This window comes from Myotis yumanensis, unplaced genomic scaffold, assembly GCF_028538775.1.
Source record: "Myotis yumanensis isolate MYYU_CA2020_CCGP unplaced genomic scaffold, mMyoYum1.0.hap1 SCAF_19, whole genome shotgun sequence".
NCBI classification, from domain to species: domain Eukaryota; kingdom Metazoa; phylum Chordata; class Mammalia; order Chiroptera; family Vespertilionidae; genus Myotis; species Myotis yumanensis.
The window spans coordinates 1,071,212-1,088,864 of record NW_027223770.1 but is presented as its reverse complement, the minus strand read 5'-3'; the positions used below and the strand labels follow the sequence as shown (position 1 = coordinate 1,088,864).

Here is a 17,653-nt window from a genome sequence, read left to right as displayed (position 1 = left end):
AAATTATAAAAATACTAAAAGAAAACATAGGCAGTAAAATTTCAGATATTTCTAGTAGCAATACGTTTTTCTGATAAATCTCCTTGGGCAAAGGAAACAGAATAAAAATAAACAAACGGGACTACATCAAACTAAAGAGTTTTTGCACAGCAAAGGAAACCATCAACAAAATGAAAAGACAACCCACTGAATGAGAGAACATATTCGCCAATGATACATCCAATAAGGTGTTAATATCCAAAATTTATAAAGAATTTATAAAACTCAACACCAAAAAAAAAAATCCAATTAAAAAATGGGCAAAGGACCTGAATAGTCAGTCACTTCTCTAAACAGGGCAGACAAATGCCAATAGACCTATGAAAAGATGCTCAGTGTCATTAATCATAAGAGAGATGCAAATCAAAACCACAATGAGATATCACCTCACACTGATCACAATGGCTGTCATCAATAAATCAACAAACAGCAAGTGTTGGTAAGGATGTGGAAAAAAGGGAACACTTGTGCATTGTGGATGAGAATGCAGACTGCCGCAGCCATTGGTGCAGTATGGAGGTTCCTCAAAAAATATAAAAATGGGTCTGGCTGGTGTATCTCAGTGGGTTAGAGCACTGTCCCATGCACTGGAAGATCATGAGTTCAATTCCTGGTCAAGGCATGTACCTGGGTTGTAGATTTGACCTCTGGACCTGGTCAGGGTGTATGTGGGAGGCAACCAAACAATGTGTCTTGTCTCTTTCATCTCTCTCTCTCTCTCTCTCTCTCTTTCTCCCCCTTCACCTCTCCCTCCCTTCCTTCTGCTCTCTCCAAAATCAATGAAAAAAAAATATCCTCGGGTGAGGATAAAATAAAATTAAAAATGGAACTGCCTTATGACCCAGCAATTCCACTTCTGGGAATTTATCTGAAGAAACCCAAAACACTATTCAAAAGAATATAAGAATACATGCCCCCTATGTTCATTGCAGTGTTTACAGTAGCCAACATTTGGAAGCAGCCCAAGTGCCCATCAGTACATGAGTGGATAAAAGAGCTGTGGTGCATGTACACAATAGAATATTGCTTGGCCATAAAAAGAAGAACATTTTATCTTTTGTAACAGCATGGATAGGCCTGGAGAACATTGTGCTAAGTGAAATAAGCCAGTCAGAGAAAGACAAGTACCACATGATTTCAGTCATATGTGGAATTTAATAAACACACTGAACTAACCAGCAAAATAGAGACAAACTCATAGATGAAGATCAGGCCAACAGCTTTGTTGGGGTGTGTGTGTTTAGTGGGTGGAGGGATTGAGAAGAGAGAGAGAGAGAGAGAGAGAGAGAGAGAACTCATAGATGTGGACAACAGTGTAGTGATTGCAGGGGAAGGGAGTGGTTGGAGGTGGTAGAAGGAATGGTGGCGGGGAGGGAGATAAGTGGTGATGGAAAAATAGAATAAAGAGAAAAAATAAAAGGAATTCCTTTAAAAATTCTAAAAAAGAAAAAAAGAAGAAGAAATATGAACTAAACTAACTACTCCAATGAACTTAACTAACTGCTCCAATCAAAGACAAGAGGTGGCTGAATTGATAACAATACAAGACCCAAGTATATGCTATCTACATCTACCTACTTCAGACCAAAAAACACAAACAGCCTAAGGTAATGAGATGAAAAAAAATTTCATGCAAATGAAAATAAATCAAAACCTGGGATAGCAATACTTATATCAGACAAAATATACTTTACAGGGTGTAACAAGACAAAGGAAGACATTTATTAATTATAAAGGATCAATAAAACAAACATACAATTTTTGTAAACATTTACACACCCAGTGTAGATGTACAAAAATATATAAAGCAAATATTGATGGACATAAAGGGAGAGATCAACAATAGGAGACTTTAACACCCCATTGACATCAATGGATAGATCATCCAGACAGAAAATTGACAAGAAACCAGAGGCCTTAAATAACACATTAGACCAGATGGACTTAATTGAAATGTTTAGAACATTTCATCCCTACACAGTAGAATATACATTCTTTTCCAAGTGCACATGAAACATTTTCCAGAGAAGACCACATGTTAGGCTACATACATAAATTTAAGAAGATTAAAATCATATCAAGCATTTTCTCTAACCACAGTTATATGAAAGTAGAAATCAATTAAAAGAAAAAAACTGATAAACACACAGACACGTGGACTCTAAATAACATGTTACTAAACCAGTGATGGCGAACCTTTTGAACTCGGCGTGTCAGCATTTTGAAAAACCCTAACTTAACTCTGGTGCCGTGTCACATATAGAAATTTTTTGATATTTGCAATCATAGTTAAACAATATTTATATTTTTGATATTTATTTTATATATTTAAATGCCATTTAACAAAGAAAAATCAACCAAAAAAATGAGTTCCCGTGTCACCTCTGACACGCGTGTCATAGGTTCGCCATCACTATACTAAACCATGAATAGATTAACAATGAGATCAGGGAAGAAATAAAAAGATACCTTGAGAAAAATGAAAATGGAAACTCAACAACTCAAACTTTATGGGACAGAGTGAAAGCAATCCCAAGAGGGAAATTCAAGCATCACAGGCCTACTTTAAGAAACAATAACATTTCAAATATAAAATCTAAACTTACACCAAAAGGAAATGGAGAAAGAACAACAAAGCCCACAGTGAGTTGAAGAAAAAAAAGTATAAAGACCAGAATGAAAATAAACAAAATAGTATAAAGAAACAATACAAAGGATCAGTGAAACCAAGAACTGATTCTTTGAAAAGATAAACAAAATTGATAAACCTTTAGCCAGACTTACCAAGAAAAAAAGAGAAAGGACCCAAATAAATAAAATCAGAAATAAAAGAGGAGAAATAACACTGACATAACAGAAATTCAAAGGATTGTAAGAAAATATCATGAAAAACAACATGCCAACAAATTAAACAATCTGGAAAAAATAGATAAATTCCTAAAAACATACAATCTTCCAAAACTGAATAAAGAAGAAAAAGGAAATCTGAACAGCACAAATACAACTAATGAAATCAAAGCAGTAAAACAGTAAATTAAAAACAACAACCCAAAAACAAAAACAAAAAAACCTTTTCAAGAAAAAAAGTCCTGGACCAGGTGGCTTCATAGATAAATTTTACCAAAGGCTCAAAAAAGAACTTACACCCATCTTTCTCAAACTATTCAAAAATATTCAAGAGGGAAAACACCTAAGGTCATTATATGAGGCCAGCATTATCTTAATTCTAAAACCAAATAAAGACACCACAAGAAAAGGAAATTACAGGCCAATATCCCCAAGGAACATACATGCAAAAATCCTCAACAAAATATTAGCACACCAAGTTCAGCAATACATTATAAAGATCATTTATTACTGGGATACAAGGTTGGCACAATATCCAAAAATTAATTCACGTGTTATATCTCATAAACAAAATGAAAGTTAAAAATCATATGATCATATCAATAGATGCAGAAAAAACATCAGATAAAACACAGCACCCATTTATTATAAAAATTCTCAGCAAAGTGGAACTAAAGGAACTCAAAATAACAAAACCACAGCTAACATCGTACACAACAGGAAAAGCAGTGTTTTACTTAAGATCAGGAAGGAGATCGTGTCCACTATGACCACTCTAGTTCAACATAGTTTCGGGAGTTCTAGTCACAACAATCAGATGAAGGAGAAGATGGAAGGCCTCCAAACTCGGAAAGAAGAAGTGAGACTGTGATTATTGCAGGGGACATGATACCGACATATAGAACCCTAAAGATCCCCCAAACTACTAGAAGTGAGAAATAAACTGAGTAGATTAGCAGGATATAAAATAAATATTCAGAAGTTGGCTGCATTTTAGCATACCAATAATGAACTGTCAGAAAGGGAAGTTAAGTAAACAGTCCCATTTACAATTGCACTAAAAATACCTGTGAATAAATTTAACCAAAGAGGTGAAGACCTGTCCTCAGAAAATGATGAGATACTGAAGAAAGAAACTGAAGAAGACCCAGATAAATGGGAGGATGTGCCATGCTCATGAATATGAAGAAATAACATCATTAAAATATACATAGTACATGAAGAAATCTATCGATTCAATGCAATTCCTATTTAATACAATGGCATCTTTCATAGAACTAGAACAAATAATTTTAAAATTTATATGAAACCACAAAATGAGGTCATTCCTGGACCCATGTCTTCCCTCCTTCCAGATCCGTAGAATATTCTAGGGGCCAGCTGCCTCCGATTGGCAGAATAACTGAGTGGATGGCCTGGGCTCTTTCTGATAAATAGTCAAATAGTGCATGCACGGAAAGAGAAAAATAACCTGCCGCATGTGGTTCTGATGAAGGGTAAGTACTCATCCACAGGAGAGTGAAGTGGAGACATGGCACCCCAGTACAGTGACCACCACGGCCTGCTCCTCAGCTCAATCAGACTCAGCAGCTGTGGCCAGGGGACCTCCCTCCATGCTAACGGCTGGCCATGCTCTCTCTCTTCATTTCCAAAGAAATCTGTGGAATCAACAAGCCTCCAAGTCTGTTTGAACTGAGACAAGTAAATGTGGATCATTTGTTTTGTGAGTTAGCAGATATAAGTTATTGTGGAAACTCACTAACTTCCTGATGAAAAGCAGTGAGTACTGTTTATAGTACTAACTAGAGGCCCGGTGCACAAAATTCTGCACTGGGGTGGGGGGGTCCCCTCAGCCCAGCCTGCTCCCTCTTGCAGTCTGGGAGCCCTCACTCCTTACTGCCTGGCTCACTGCTCCTTAGCGCTGCCATGGAGGCAGGAGAGGCTCCGGCTACCTCTGCTGCGCTTGCCAGCTGTGAGCCTGGCTTCTGGCTGAGCTGTGCTCCCCCTGTGGGAGTGCACTGACCACCAGGGGGCAGCTCCTGCATTGAGCGTCTGCCCCCTGGTGGTCAGTGAGCATCATAGTGACTGGTTGTTCTGCCATAACGGTCACTTAGGCTTTTATTATATAGACTAGAGGCCCGGTGCACAAAAATTTGTGCACTCGGGGGGAAGGGGGGGTCCCTCAGCCCATCCTGTGCCCTCTAGCAGTCTGGGACCCCTCAGGAGATAATGACCTGCTGGCTTAGGCCTGCTCCCGGGTGGCAGAGGGCAGGCCCAATCCCTAGGTGCAGCCCCTGGTCGGGCTCAGAGCAGGGCCGATTGGGGAGTTGGGGCGCCGCTCCCTGTCATGCACAGAGCAGGGCGGATGGGGAGGTTGCGATGCCACCCTCAGTCACGTTCAGGGTAGGGCCGATTGGGGGGTTGGGGCACCACCCCCTGTCACACTCAAGGCAGGGTCGATAGGGAAGTTGCGGCGCCACCCCCTGTCACGCACAGAGCAGAGCCCATCAGGGGGTTGAGGAGCTCCCCCCTGTCACTCACAGAGTAGGGCCAATAGGGGAGTTGGGGCACCGCCCCCTGTCACACACAGAGCAGGGCCCGTGGGGGCGGGGGGGTTGGGGCGCCGCCCTCTATCACCCACAGAGCAGGGCCCATCAGGGGGTTGGGGCGTTGCACCCTGTCACACACAGAGCCGCAGGGCGATCAGGGGGTTTGGGCGCTGCCCCCTGTCATGCTGATCCCCATGCCAGGAGGCCTCGCTGCTCTGCTGATCCTGGTGCCAGGAGGCATATTACCCTTTTACTATATAGAATAGAGGCCTGGTGCACGAGTGGGGGCCGGTTGGTTTGCCCTGAAGGGTGTCCTGGATCAGGGTGGGGGTCCCCACTGGGGTGCCTGGCCAGTCTGGCTGAGGGGCTGAGGGCCATTTTCAGGCTGGTGGGTGACTGAAGCTCCCAACCACTCCTTTTTTTCTTTTTCTTTTTTTTATTCTGGGCCAGCTTTAGCTCTGAAGCCTCGGCTGTTCAAAGCAGGTTTCTGGCCTTTATTTACCTTCTGTATTTGATACAATGTTGCGGTCCGGCTGGCTGAAGCCCGGCTGACTAACACAGGTTTCTGGGGTTTTGTTTAGCTTCTATATTTGCAACATAGTTGCTTAGAGTTGCAGCTGAGAGGCCAGCAAGTCAGGCTGGGAACGTTGGAGTCCGCAGTCACTGGAGCAAGCAAGCCTCCCTGTTCGCTTCAGTGCATGGCTGCCGGCCGCCACCTTGTCTGGCAGTTAATTTGCATATCGCCCTGATTAGCCAATGGGAAGTGTAGCAGATGTACGGCTAATTACCATGTTTCTCTTTTATTAGATAGGACTAGTGGCCCGGTGCACGTAATTCATGTACATTAAAAGAGAATTAATTAGAGGAAATATTTTAATATTGCTATTTGCCCTTTCTCTATAATAGAAGTGTCAGAGATGAAAGAAAATTAGTAAAATGTATATGAAAATCTCCCTCCTGTCAGAGTCTGGGGCGCACTGTGGGCAGGCGCCACAGCCTGAGGTCCCCTGGTCTGGCACTGGGGCGGGGGGCATGGCCTGAGGTCCCCATCAAGCCCCACCTATTGGGGGGGTGGAAGGCATGGCCTGAAGTCTCCCGTCAAGCCCTGCCAGACTGGGGGCACGGCCTGAGGTCCCCTGTCAAGCCCCGTGGGGCAGGGAGCGTGGCCTGAAGTCCCTCGCCCTGGCCAGGTGCCATGCAGCCTCAGGTCCCTGCTGTTCGGTTGTGACATTATGGCATCCTGGCTAATTTGCATATTCCTCTATTATATAGATAGATAGATAGCTGCCAAGAGCTATCCTATGAGTTCCAAGGGCTTTTATTCCCATCATTTCATTAACACACCTTGATTTTTTATTTACAACACACTGCTCAGGAGAGTAACAATAGCAGTTACCAGTTACTGAACTACGAGGCGCCATGTAGCCGCAAGGCACCTGGCGTGGGTTACTTACACAGCGTCATCTCTGAGCAGGTATTAGTCACATTTCATAGATGCGGCAACTGAGGCCCAGAGTAATGACATGGATTGTTCAATGTTCCCCGCAAGCCACACTTTAGCAGGATCAAACCCAAGGATCATTCCTTCGAGCACTGACACCCAGGGTCCCTGCCGAGGGTGCAGGCAGGAGGCTCCAGCGGGGGAGGTGGGGGAGGGGCAGAGATAACACTGCGTTTTCAGGCTTGAGCTGGTTATTTCTTCTCCCAGATTGTGAGAAAATGGAACTTATTATTCTTATCTACCACATATTCTGCCTTTTCCTTTCAATTATCAATATTTCTAAGAGCTAACTGCAAAACCCATCTCTCCCAAGAAGTCATCTTTGATTAGCTCTACTGTTTAACCCTGCTCTCCCCTGTCTTTCTAATACAACATTTAAGAAAATTTCCCACTGAAGGTGAAATTGAGGGCCACTTCAACATTGATTTCTTTTGCTTATTCCCAAAGTAAAGTAAATTAGTTGTTCTCGAACAAGTCAATGCATCTTTACAAAAAGGAGATAATATTCATTTTTATCTAGTTTATTTCCAACTCAGACATTTCAATTCAATTTGTAAATGCTATTATTTTTAATTTAAATTTGGTTAGTATTACTTTTCACTTGTAATTTTTTCTTGTCAAAGTTTTCTTGTTCTTTCAAGTGCATTTATTTTCCTCTCTGGAACAGATGCTACTAGTAAGTTCCTAAGGCAGGGAACATGCTTTATCATCCTAACAACACCTCTAGCACAGGGATCTGCAAAGAGCCGGCACCCATATTGCTGTTGTTAGCTGCCTGCTCACAGTGGGAGGCACTGATGGTGTCAGGTGGGTGAGATTCCCTGAGATGAACATTAGTGAGTTGTATAATAGCTGATCACTGGGTTGTACACCTGAAACTAATGTAATATTACATGTCAACTGTAATAAAAATAAAATCTAATTCAGTGTAAAAATAAATAAGTAAAATTTATAAAGTACAAAGTAAACGATTTAGTGGGCGCCTATGTTCTACGAAGTGATAGGCACAAAGGATGCCTCAAGGAGCTGCCCGCGTGCGCCCTCTGTGGAGGGGAGCAAAGGCCAGATGTGGGGGCGTGGCCTTCGCAGTCCAGATGAGTCCCTGGGGAACCCCCGGGAGGAAAGGCACCGCTTTCGCTTGCTCCTGTGGGGCCTCAATCGCCAGAAAAGGCAAAGCCACTCGGCCAGCCGCAGGCCCTCTTTCCCAGTTAAATATGTCCTCGGCTGAGGCCAATGCCAATGTGGGACTCAGAGCTCCTACCCCTCCAAGGGCTTCCGCAGCTCTCAAACCAAGGTCAGCGGGAGAGGAGGCCAGGGGCCAGGGCAGCGGGAGAGAGGAGGGGTCCGGCTGCGGTCTCTGCCGAGGAGGGGGGACCGGCCTTAAAGCATTTCCAAGCCCCATACTTCCCAGCGAGCGAGCGCCTCTGCGTCTGTGCGGACCCTCCCTGCAGATGCGCACCCCACTCCTCACAGCAAAGCGCGGAGGTCGGCCAATTGGGATCACCTTTTTTTTTTTTTTTTTTTTTAATGTTTTCCCACTGATTTTTAGGGAGAGTGGAAGAGAGAGAAAGAGAGAAACAGCCATGTGAGAGAAGCACATCGATTGGTTGCCTCCCGCACAGGCTCCGGGCGGGGGGAGGAGCCTGCAACCGAGGTGTGCGCCCTTCACCGGATGATCCAGGGCGAACCCGGGGCTCTACCCACGGAGCCACAGGGCCAGGGCGGAAGGGCCAGGGCGGGGCACCGGCGGCAGCGGGTCGGGCGCCCACCTCGTAGTATTTGCCGTCGGCGTAGCAGCCGCAGCTGTGCGGCAGGATGCAGCTCTTGCCGTTGAGCACGTAGCCCGCGTCGCACTGGCAGCCCTCCACGCAGTAGTGGTTGCAGTCGCTCTTGAGGCGGATGGCGGCGCAGCGCGGCTGGCACACGCTCACGCAGCTCTCGTAGTGGCTGTGGGGCGGGCAGGTGACGGCTGCAACGAAGGACAAAGCAGGGCCAGACAGTCAGGAACAGCGGGCCTCCCGGGCTCCCCGTCGGGGACGTGGAGGGCGCGCGGGGAGGAGAGTGCGCGCGACCGCCTTTCCCCATGACCGCCCTCTTTGCTTTTGGAAAGCCCCCGACTGATGATCGCTTAAATAATGGGCCGGCGAGCAGGTGGAGGCAACCGGAGGGCTCTCACTAATCTTGTCCTCTGCTCAGCCTCTGATCTGCTCGTGTAAACGCGCCCCCTCCACCCCCCCTCACCCCCCCAGCAGGCATCTCCGCTTCCGGCAGGCGCCCGGTCATTCCTGCCTGGGACACTCACACTGCTCTCCCTTAGGCACGCTGCCTGCCCTCTCGGCCTACCCGCACCCAAGCCTTCATCAAGTTCCCCACTCAGCCAACACTAACAACGCACCCTCATCTCAGAACTTCCATCCTAACCCGACAGTTTATGATGGTGGGCCTCTGAGCGCCTTGGTTTCCGAGACAGCAAACGGAAGTGTGTGCAGACCCCTGCCAACTCTGCGCTATGGGTTTCACCTGTATGCAGATGCTTTCATGGAAAGCAGTTAGGGTTCTGGCGAAGAGATCGGCTCTGGAGCAGATGTGAGAGACCACAGCTCCTTAGTCCGTAACACCTGCTTCAGGATGTGTGCTTAGAGCAGTGCTGAGCCAGAAGTGTTCAGTAAGTGTTAGCCCATCATTAAGACAGGCATGCTTAAGGGTTTTGCAGGAACTTACTTTAATAGGTGTATATAGAAAGCACAACTACTAATATGTGAGAATTTCTGCTCCATTCAAGGCTAACACTTAGCCTTGAATTCTGGTATTTGCATTGCTGCATGATATATTTCATGTGCTTGTGATGCTGCTGCAGTGAACATTCTTGTACATATATTTTCCCTCATGAGTAAGTGAACCTGTACAATAAATTCCTGAAAGTGAAATTACTGGGTCAAAGGGTATGTACATTTAAATTCCCGACAGATGCCACTGCCATGCCTTCTAAAGAGGCTGCCCTAGTCATCCTCCCCCCAGCGCTGCAGGAGGAGGCCTGTTTCCCCACACTCGCCCTGACTGTTTATCACCAAATTTTCTGACCCTTGGAAATATGAAAAGTTCAATGCTGTGGCTACAAGGGATTGCATCCAGAATATATGGAGAACTCTTAAAAGTCAACAATAAAACAAACAAACAAACAAACAACCTGTTTTAAAAGTGGGCACAGGACCTGAGTAGACATTTCTCCAGAGAAGACATATGAATGAAGAGATATGAATGACCAATAAGTACAGAAAATATGTCCCAGGTCACTAATGATCAGAGAAATACAAACCAAAACTACAATGAGACCTTATACGCATTAGAATGGCTACTATTAATACACAGGATAAAAATGCTGTGGGGCATTTACACCAGGGAATACTATGCAGCTGTAGAAGAGAGGGATCTCTTACCCTTTGAGACAGCATGGAGGGGCCTGGAGAGCATTATGCTAAGTGAAATAAGCCAGTTAGAGAAAGACAAGTATCACATGATTTCACTTATTTGTGGAATTTAATGAACAAAATAAATTTACCAATAAAATAAGACCCGAAGCCTTGAAGGCATGGAACAGACTGACATACCTTGATGTGGCCTTGGGGGGGCGGGGGGTGAGAAGAGATAAACCAAAGAAGTTATATACTTACTAGAGGGCTGGTGCACGAAATTTGTGCATTGGTGCGGGGGGGAGTCCCTCAGCCCAGCCTGCACCCTCTCACAGTCCGGGAGCCCTCGGGGGATGTCCAACTGCTGGGGAGTGGGCCTAAGCCGGCAGTCGGACATCCTTAGTGCAGCTGCGGAGGCAGGAGAGGCTCCCGCCACTGCCACTGTGCTCACCAGTGGTGAACCTGGCTTGTGGCTGAGCGGCACTCCTCCATGGGAGAGCACTGACCACCAGGGGGCAGCTCCTGCATTGAGCATCTGTCCCCTAGTGGTCAGTGCACTTCATAGTGACTGGTCATTCCGCTGTGGGGCTGACACCAGCTCTCCGACATACTCTTAGGGATCCCAGATTGTGAGAGGGCACAGGCCAGGCCCACCAACCCCACTGGTGCATGGTCAGGGCTGGGAGGGACATAGGAGGTTGGCCAGCTGGGGAGGACCATAAGAGGGCCCCAGGGTGTGTCTGGGCCGTCTTGCTCAGTCCCTATTGGCTGCACCCCAGCAGCAAGCTAACCTACCAGTTTGAGCATCTACACCAGGGGTGGGCAAACTTTTTGACTCGAGGGCCACAATGGGTTCTTAAACTGGACTGGAGGGCCGGGACAAAAGCATGGATGGAGTGTTTGTGTGAACTAATATAAATTCAAAGTAAACATCATTACATAAAAGGATACGGTCTTTTTTTTTTTTTTTTTAGTTTTATTCATTTCAAACGGGCCAGATCCGGCCCACGGGCCGTAGTTTGCCCACGGCTGGTTTACACCCTGGTGGTCAGTACACGTCATAGCAACTGGTCGAATGGTTGACTGTCTGCCCCCTGGTAGTTAGTGCACATCATAGTGTGCGGTTGAGCGGCCTTAGCATATCATTAGCATATTATGCTTTGATTGGTTGAATGGATGACCAGATGACTGGACACTTAGCATATTAGGCTTTTATTATATAGGATATGCATAGCCCATCGACAAGGGCAATAGGGGATGAAAGGGGGTGGAAGGGGAGACATCTATAATATTATCAACAATAAAAAAATACACATTAAAAAAACACAGGAAAATAGCAAGTGTTGGCAAAGAGTGGAGAAATTACAACCCTTGTGCACTGTTGATGGAAAGTAAAATGGCGTCACTGCTGTGGAAAACACTATGGTAGGTCCTCAAAAAATTAAAAATGGAAATTACCATATGATCCAATAATTCCACATCTAGGTATATACTAAAAATATTTGAAAAAAAGTATCTCAAAAAGATATATGTTCAGCCATGTTCATAGCATTATTCACAATAGCTAGAATGTAGAAGCAGCCCAAGTGCCCATTGATGAATGAATGGATAAACAGAATGTGGTATATGCATAAATAGAATATTATTCAGCTTTGACAAGGAAGGGAGTTCTGCATTACACTACAACATTGATGAACCTTGAGGGCATTATACGAAGTGAAATAAGCTACTCATAAAAAGACAAATACTACATGATTCCACTCACATGTAGTATCTAAAGTACTCAAGTTCGAAGAGACAGCAATTCGAACGCTGGTTACTGGGGGCTGGGAATGGAGGGCTATTGTTTAATGGGTGTGGAGTTGCAGTTTTGCAAGATGAAAAGAGCTCTGGAAACGGATGGTGGTGGTGGTTGCACAATATGGACGTACTTAAGGGCAGTGAAGTGTGCACTAGAAGGGCTTATATGCATACGTTCTGTTGTATGTACTTTATCTCAGTAAAAATGCTCTATCTGTTATATCCGTGTTCAGTGTGCGGTCCATCATCTTTTCATTGTTTATAACTCATTTGTGTGTCCTTTTCTGTTAACTGTCTTTCAATGACCTTTGCACATTTTGTCTTATTAAATTATGAGATAGCTTTATAAAAATAGATATTTGTCATTCAGTTGTTATTAAATGTTTTTCATTTGTCATTTGACTCTGCTTTTTCAGACACACATTTGATTGTTTTTATGATGTTTTTGACATGTAGAAATTTTAAAGTGGTCAAATTTATCAGATTTTCCCTTATGGCTTTCGGTGTTTTGCTTAGAAAAGGGTATACCTACTGCAAGATTACCAAACCCAACCAAACAAAAACTCCTTTGTTTTTTCTAGTACTTTCATAGCTTAAGAATTTTTTGCTTAATTTTGGTTTTGTCTGAATTTTAATTTGGAGTGAAGGGTGAAGGAGGAATTTAGCTATTTTTCTCCAATGAATTGAAATGCCACTTTATTTGATAGTAACTTCTCTTCAGTGTTTGGGCATATTTCTATATTTCTTACCTTTTGACTGGCTGGTCTTTCTGTTCATGTTCCAGTGTTCATGACTGAAGTTCCACAGTACTACATGACTGAAGTTCAACAACTGGAGAGATGCTACCGATTTAAAGATGCCCTTTATTGTTTCAAATGTGCTGGTCCCATTTCTGCCACTAGACTATACACTTCATATTTTATACTTCTGCTTCTTTCATGGCACCTCCACAATGCTAAGCACATGGAAGGAGGTTAATAAACATTTGATTTTTAAAAACAAACTTTGAATTACGAATACTGATTTTCTTAACCCAAATGAAGTAATGAGGGCTGAGTGGTGACAGCTCGACATCTGGACTTCCACACGGTCACAGACGTGTCTCTTCCCAGGGCCAGGGGCTGGTTTGGCCTTTGTTCCCAGGTGGGCAGGGTGCATGGATTTCCTGAAGAGCAATGTCATACGGCAGAATGGACAAGGGCTTTGGAGTCTAAGTGGCCTGGTCTAAGCCCTGCTCTGCCGCTAGCAGTGCCACCCTGGGCAGGTTGCTTGCCCTCTCTAAACCTCTTTTCCTCATCTGTAAAATGGGCGCAATAACATCTCCCTCATCACGTAGTTACAAGATAAAGTGAGGCCCAATTTTCAAAGCTTCTGGAACAGTGCCCGGTGCTTGCGATAGCTCCTCTTAGAGCAGTCGCTGTCGGAGGAGCAGTGGTGGTTTTCCTTTAGTCAGTCAACAGAAGCTCACTGGGCCTGCAGAGAACTATGTCAGAAAAACCCTAGTTACCAGACTCTGCAACCAGGACTCTGAAGCAGCCACTGATAAAAGGGAAAATTTAATGATATTCAACTTTTTAAAAATATATATTTTATTGATTTTTTACAGAGAGGAAGGGAGAGAGATAGAGAGTTAGAAACATCGATGAGAGAGAAACATCGATCAGCTGCCTCCTGCACACCCCCTACTGGGGATGTGCCTGCAACCAAGATACATGCCCTTGACCGGAATCTAACCTGGGACCTTTCAGTCCGCAGGTCGATGCTCTATCCACCGAGCCAAACCGGCTAGGGCAATGATATTCAACTTTGATGACCACTGACCAGGCACCAGGCACTGGTGGCCCGGCGCAGGAGACATCACCCCATGTAACGCCCACAGTGGCTCGTGCACACCGCCCACTCCTCATCCTCTAGACCAGTAGTCAGCAAACTGCGGCTCGCGAGCCACATGCGGCTCTTTGGCCCCTTGAGTGTGGCCATGAAGTTTCAAATCGCCCTGTACGTGTGCGCTTGCACATGGTATTTTGTGGAAGGGCCACACTCAAGGGGCCGCAGTTTGCCAATCACTGCTCTAGACCAGCGGTTCTCAACCTTGGCTGCACATTAGAATCACCTGGGAATCTTTTTAAAATCCTGATTTCTGGGCCTCATCCTCCGGAAATTCTGTTGCTTTGTTACTAATGTTGTGGCCTCACCCCATAACAAAGAAACAGAATTTCCGGAGGATGAGGCCCAGAAATCAGGATTTTAAAAAGATTCCCAGGTGATTCTAATGTGCAGCCAAGGTTGAGAACCACTGCTCTAGACTGTGCAATGCCTTCAGCACCAGGGGAGCCCCCAGCGCCCCAGTACCTGGGCCTGACGGGCCGGGGAGAACACTGCCTCTGGGATGAAACCAGTACCAGCAGCTCCTCTACAGGGTTGCTGTGGGCAGTGCAGACACATAGAGCACTTAGAACAGTGCCTGGCACATGGTCAGAGCTAAATACCTGATGCACTTATTGTTTCACTTACTGTACTTTCACTATCTAGTACTTTAAGTCCCCCATTTTATTTTAATTTTTAAAACATATTTTTATTGATTTCAGAGAGGAAGGGAGAGGGAGAGAGAGATAGAAATATCAATGAGGAGAAAGACTCATTGATCAGCTGCCTCCTGCATGCCCCACACCGGGGATCGAGCCTGAAACCTGGGCATGTGCCCTGACCAGGAATCGAACCGTGGCCTCCTGGTTTGTAGGTTGATGCTCAACCACTGAGCCATGCCAACTGGGCAAGTCCCCCATTTTAAGGCCCTTGAAAGCATGATAGACTCAGTTGAATGAATTTTAAGGAGAGGTTAGTAATTAAGACAATTTACATCCCCTTCCTGTATGTTCCACTTGGGTTAATGCAGTCACAGACCAGGAACTGAGCACAGACTTCCATCTCTAGGCCTGCTACCAGCACCGGCCACGAAGAGCAGCCGCCTCCACCTGCTCCAGTGAAGCCACGTGGTCTAATCCGTCCTCCCGAGAGCGCCTCTCAGATGGCACTTGGGAGTGTGGACGGGCCAGTTCTCAGGAGGATGCGGGGGGAGGGGCGTTCACTCGCCTTTACTTCTCAGTGGTTGGATTTATATCAAATCTGGTTACAAACAAGGGTTCTCAAGACAGTCTCTGCTCTCTGATCTCTCAGACTGAACGGCTGAGCTTGTTCTCTCACAGATTTTCTCTGCTTTTTAAGTTTGAAATGGAAAACGAAGCTGCCCCCAATGTGTCTACTCCCCATCCTCACCCACATACTGTCTTTGAATTATAATTTTGTCTCTTATTTCAGCTTTTCCTTGTGCCAGTCACTGACACCATCTCTCCGGGTCCTCCTTTTCGGCCTTTTTCCCTGTCCAGGGAGCCAAGGAGGGGCAGGCTGACCCTCTTGCAATGGGTGCTAGGAAGCAGACGGCGGGGACTGGGATGGGGTCCCAGGCCGAGGTGAGAATTCTGCGCTGTGGGCCTTGGGCCCAGCTCTCCATGCTACATACCGAGGATGCAACTGGAGTCCGGAAAAAACTTCAAGGAGGGGAAGAAAGGGTGCTGGAAGGAGGGCAGAAGGACAGGAAAATGGTCTTCAGATCCTTCATGAAATCACCTCTCTAAACTGCTTCCTCATCCTGCACTATGGTTAGCCCCATGGGCCCAAGCTCTGCAGAGGGACTGGCACATGGGCTTGCTAACTCATTCCTTTTCCTCCTCATAAGTGACAAAAATGAGACCCATATTGAAGATGCGAGTCCCTGGCATTAGCCCCCTCAAGAACAATTCTTCCCATGACATCTGCTCCCTGCAGCTGGAAGCCATGGTGTGGCATACACTGTGCCTGCGCCCATCCCAGCCATCCTGGAGAGCAGCTCAGTCTCGCGTGCCGGGTGCAGGGAAGGGGCTCCTTGCAGTGGGTCTCAAGATGGAGCAGGCAGTGTCCTTAAAACTCTTTCCCCACGTGCACCCGTTCGAGGCCCCGGCACCACAGCCTGATGCTGACCTGATGAACCCACGGCGGCTCTGGGGTTTATCCGGACCCTGGCTTTTTGTTGCCTATTTATTCTACTGAAGTCACAGAGGCCAATGAGTGTGACAGACACTCCTGGCATCATTACTCCAGCGCCTCACTCTGGGGCCAATTATGGATGAAATGCTATTAACATATTTCTCTCCCTCTCCCCATTGCCTCCCACACGCTACATAAACCTCATTATGTGGAATATAAATGAACTGCAGGAGTATGAAACTATAACACTGTTCCTGGGTTTTCATCCAAATCTCCCTTTTCCAGAATGCAAAGGGAGTGTGTTCTCCGGGAACCAGGCTTATCACTTATTTAGAGCCCTCTGCATCCAGCATCAACCTGTAGCCTCTTTACACAGCTCGGTCTAGAGGAAATCCGGGGCAGCTGATGAGGCTGAGATGGGCAAACACACTAAGGCAGGTTGCCCAAGACCGAGAGTGGTTTCTCCTCCAGCCCTTTTCCTAGTACAATGTGTTACATGAAGGCAAATTGTTTCAGTACATAGTATACCAGTACAGTGTATGGGCTGAGAGCATAAGCTTTGGGGATAAAAAGGTCAAATTCAGACTTTGCCACTGAGATAGTATAACTTTAGGCAAGTTACATAATTCCTCAGAGTCTCGGGTTTTTACCAACTAATTGGGTCACTGAAGAGAATAAATAAGATAATGTTGATGAAGTGTTCAGCACAGGGATTGGCTCAGAGCAAGCCACTGATATAATAAGAATACCATTTAGCATGCACAGAATGTGCTGCTGTGCTCTCAACGACATAATGTTATCCTCCTGATGTTTCTGTAGCATAAAGGGTGTAGACAACAGCTTTATCACAGCATTATCAGGGGAGAGGGGAAGACTAAGAACCAGGGAGGAAGAGCGAAATGCTCCAAGGATAGAGCAAGTCTAGAATCCAGGGGCTCTCAGTCTGTTTCTAATGCCCTCAACACCTTGCTGTGTGTCATAAGCACAGAGTCTGATACATGACATATATAAATCAAATAGATAGAATAACACACTAGAGAAAGCCTATATATTAATAGTACAACAATGGGCCCATGAGGTAATAGAGATAACTAACTAATTAACCTACTGACTAACTCTTTCCCTATCAGTCCTTTGTTAGAATTTGAAAAAATATAAATATTATTGATTTCAGAGAGGAAGGGAGAGGGAGAGAAAAATAGAAACATCAATGATGAGAGAATCATTGACCACTGCCTCCTGAGCACCCCTGACCTGGAATCGTGTGACCTCCTGGTTGATGCTCAACCACTGAGCCACACTGGCTGGGCATGCTCTGTGTTTTATATAAATGATTGGTTCAAGCTAGTGGAACAGGTAAATGCTGTGCTTGCTGCAGCTCACAACCACATAAAAATTACAACTGAACTACAGAACAGCCATTGTTCAGAACTTCCTGAAGTCCTACAACGTAAGAACATACAGAAGAAGCCACATTAAGACAG

General features: G+C 45.5%; 1 protein-coding gene across 1 annotated transcript in view; it reads right to left on the bottom strand.

Annotated features, from left to right (window-relative positions):
• TECTA (tectorin alpha) overlaps positions 1-17,653 on the bottom strand; it is a 111,279-nt gene that overhangs the window by 47,497 nt on the left and 46,129 nt on the right. The window contains exon 13 of the mRNA XM_070399891.1: positions 8,706-8,905. Within this exon, the coding sequence (XP_070255992.1) occupies positions 8,706-8,905 (200 nt within the window). The remainder of the gene's footprint in view (positions 1-8,705; positions 8,906-17,653) is intronic.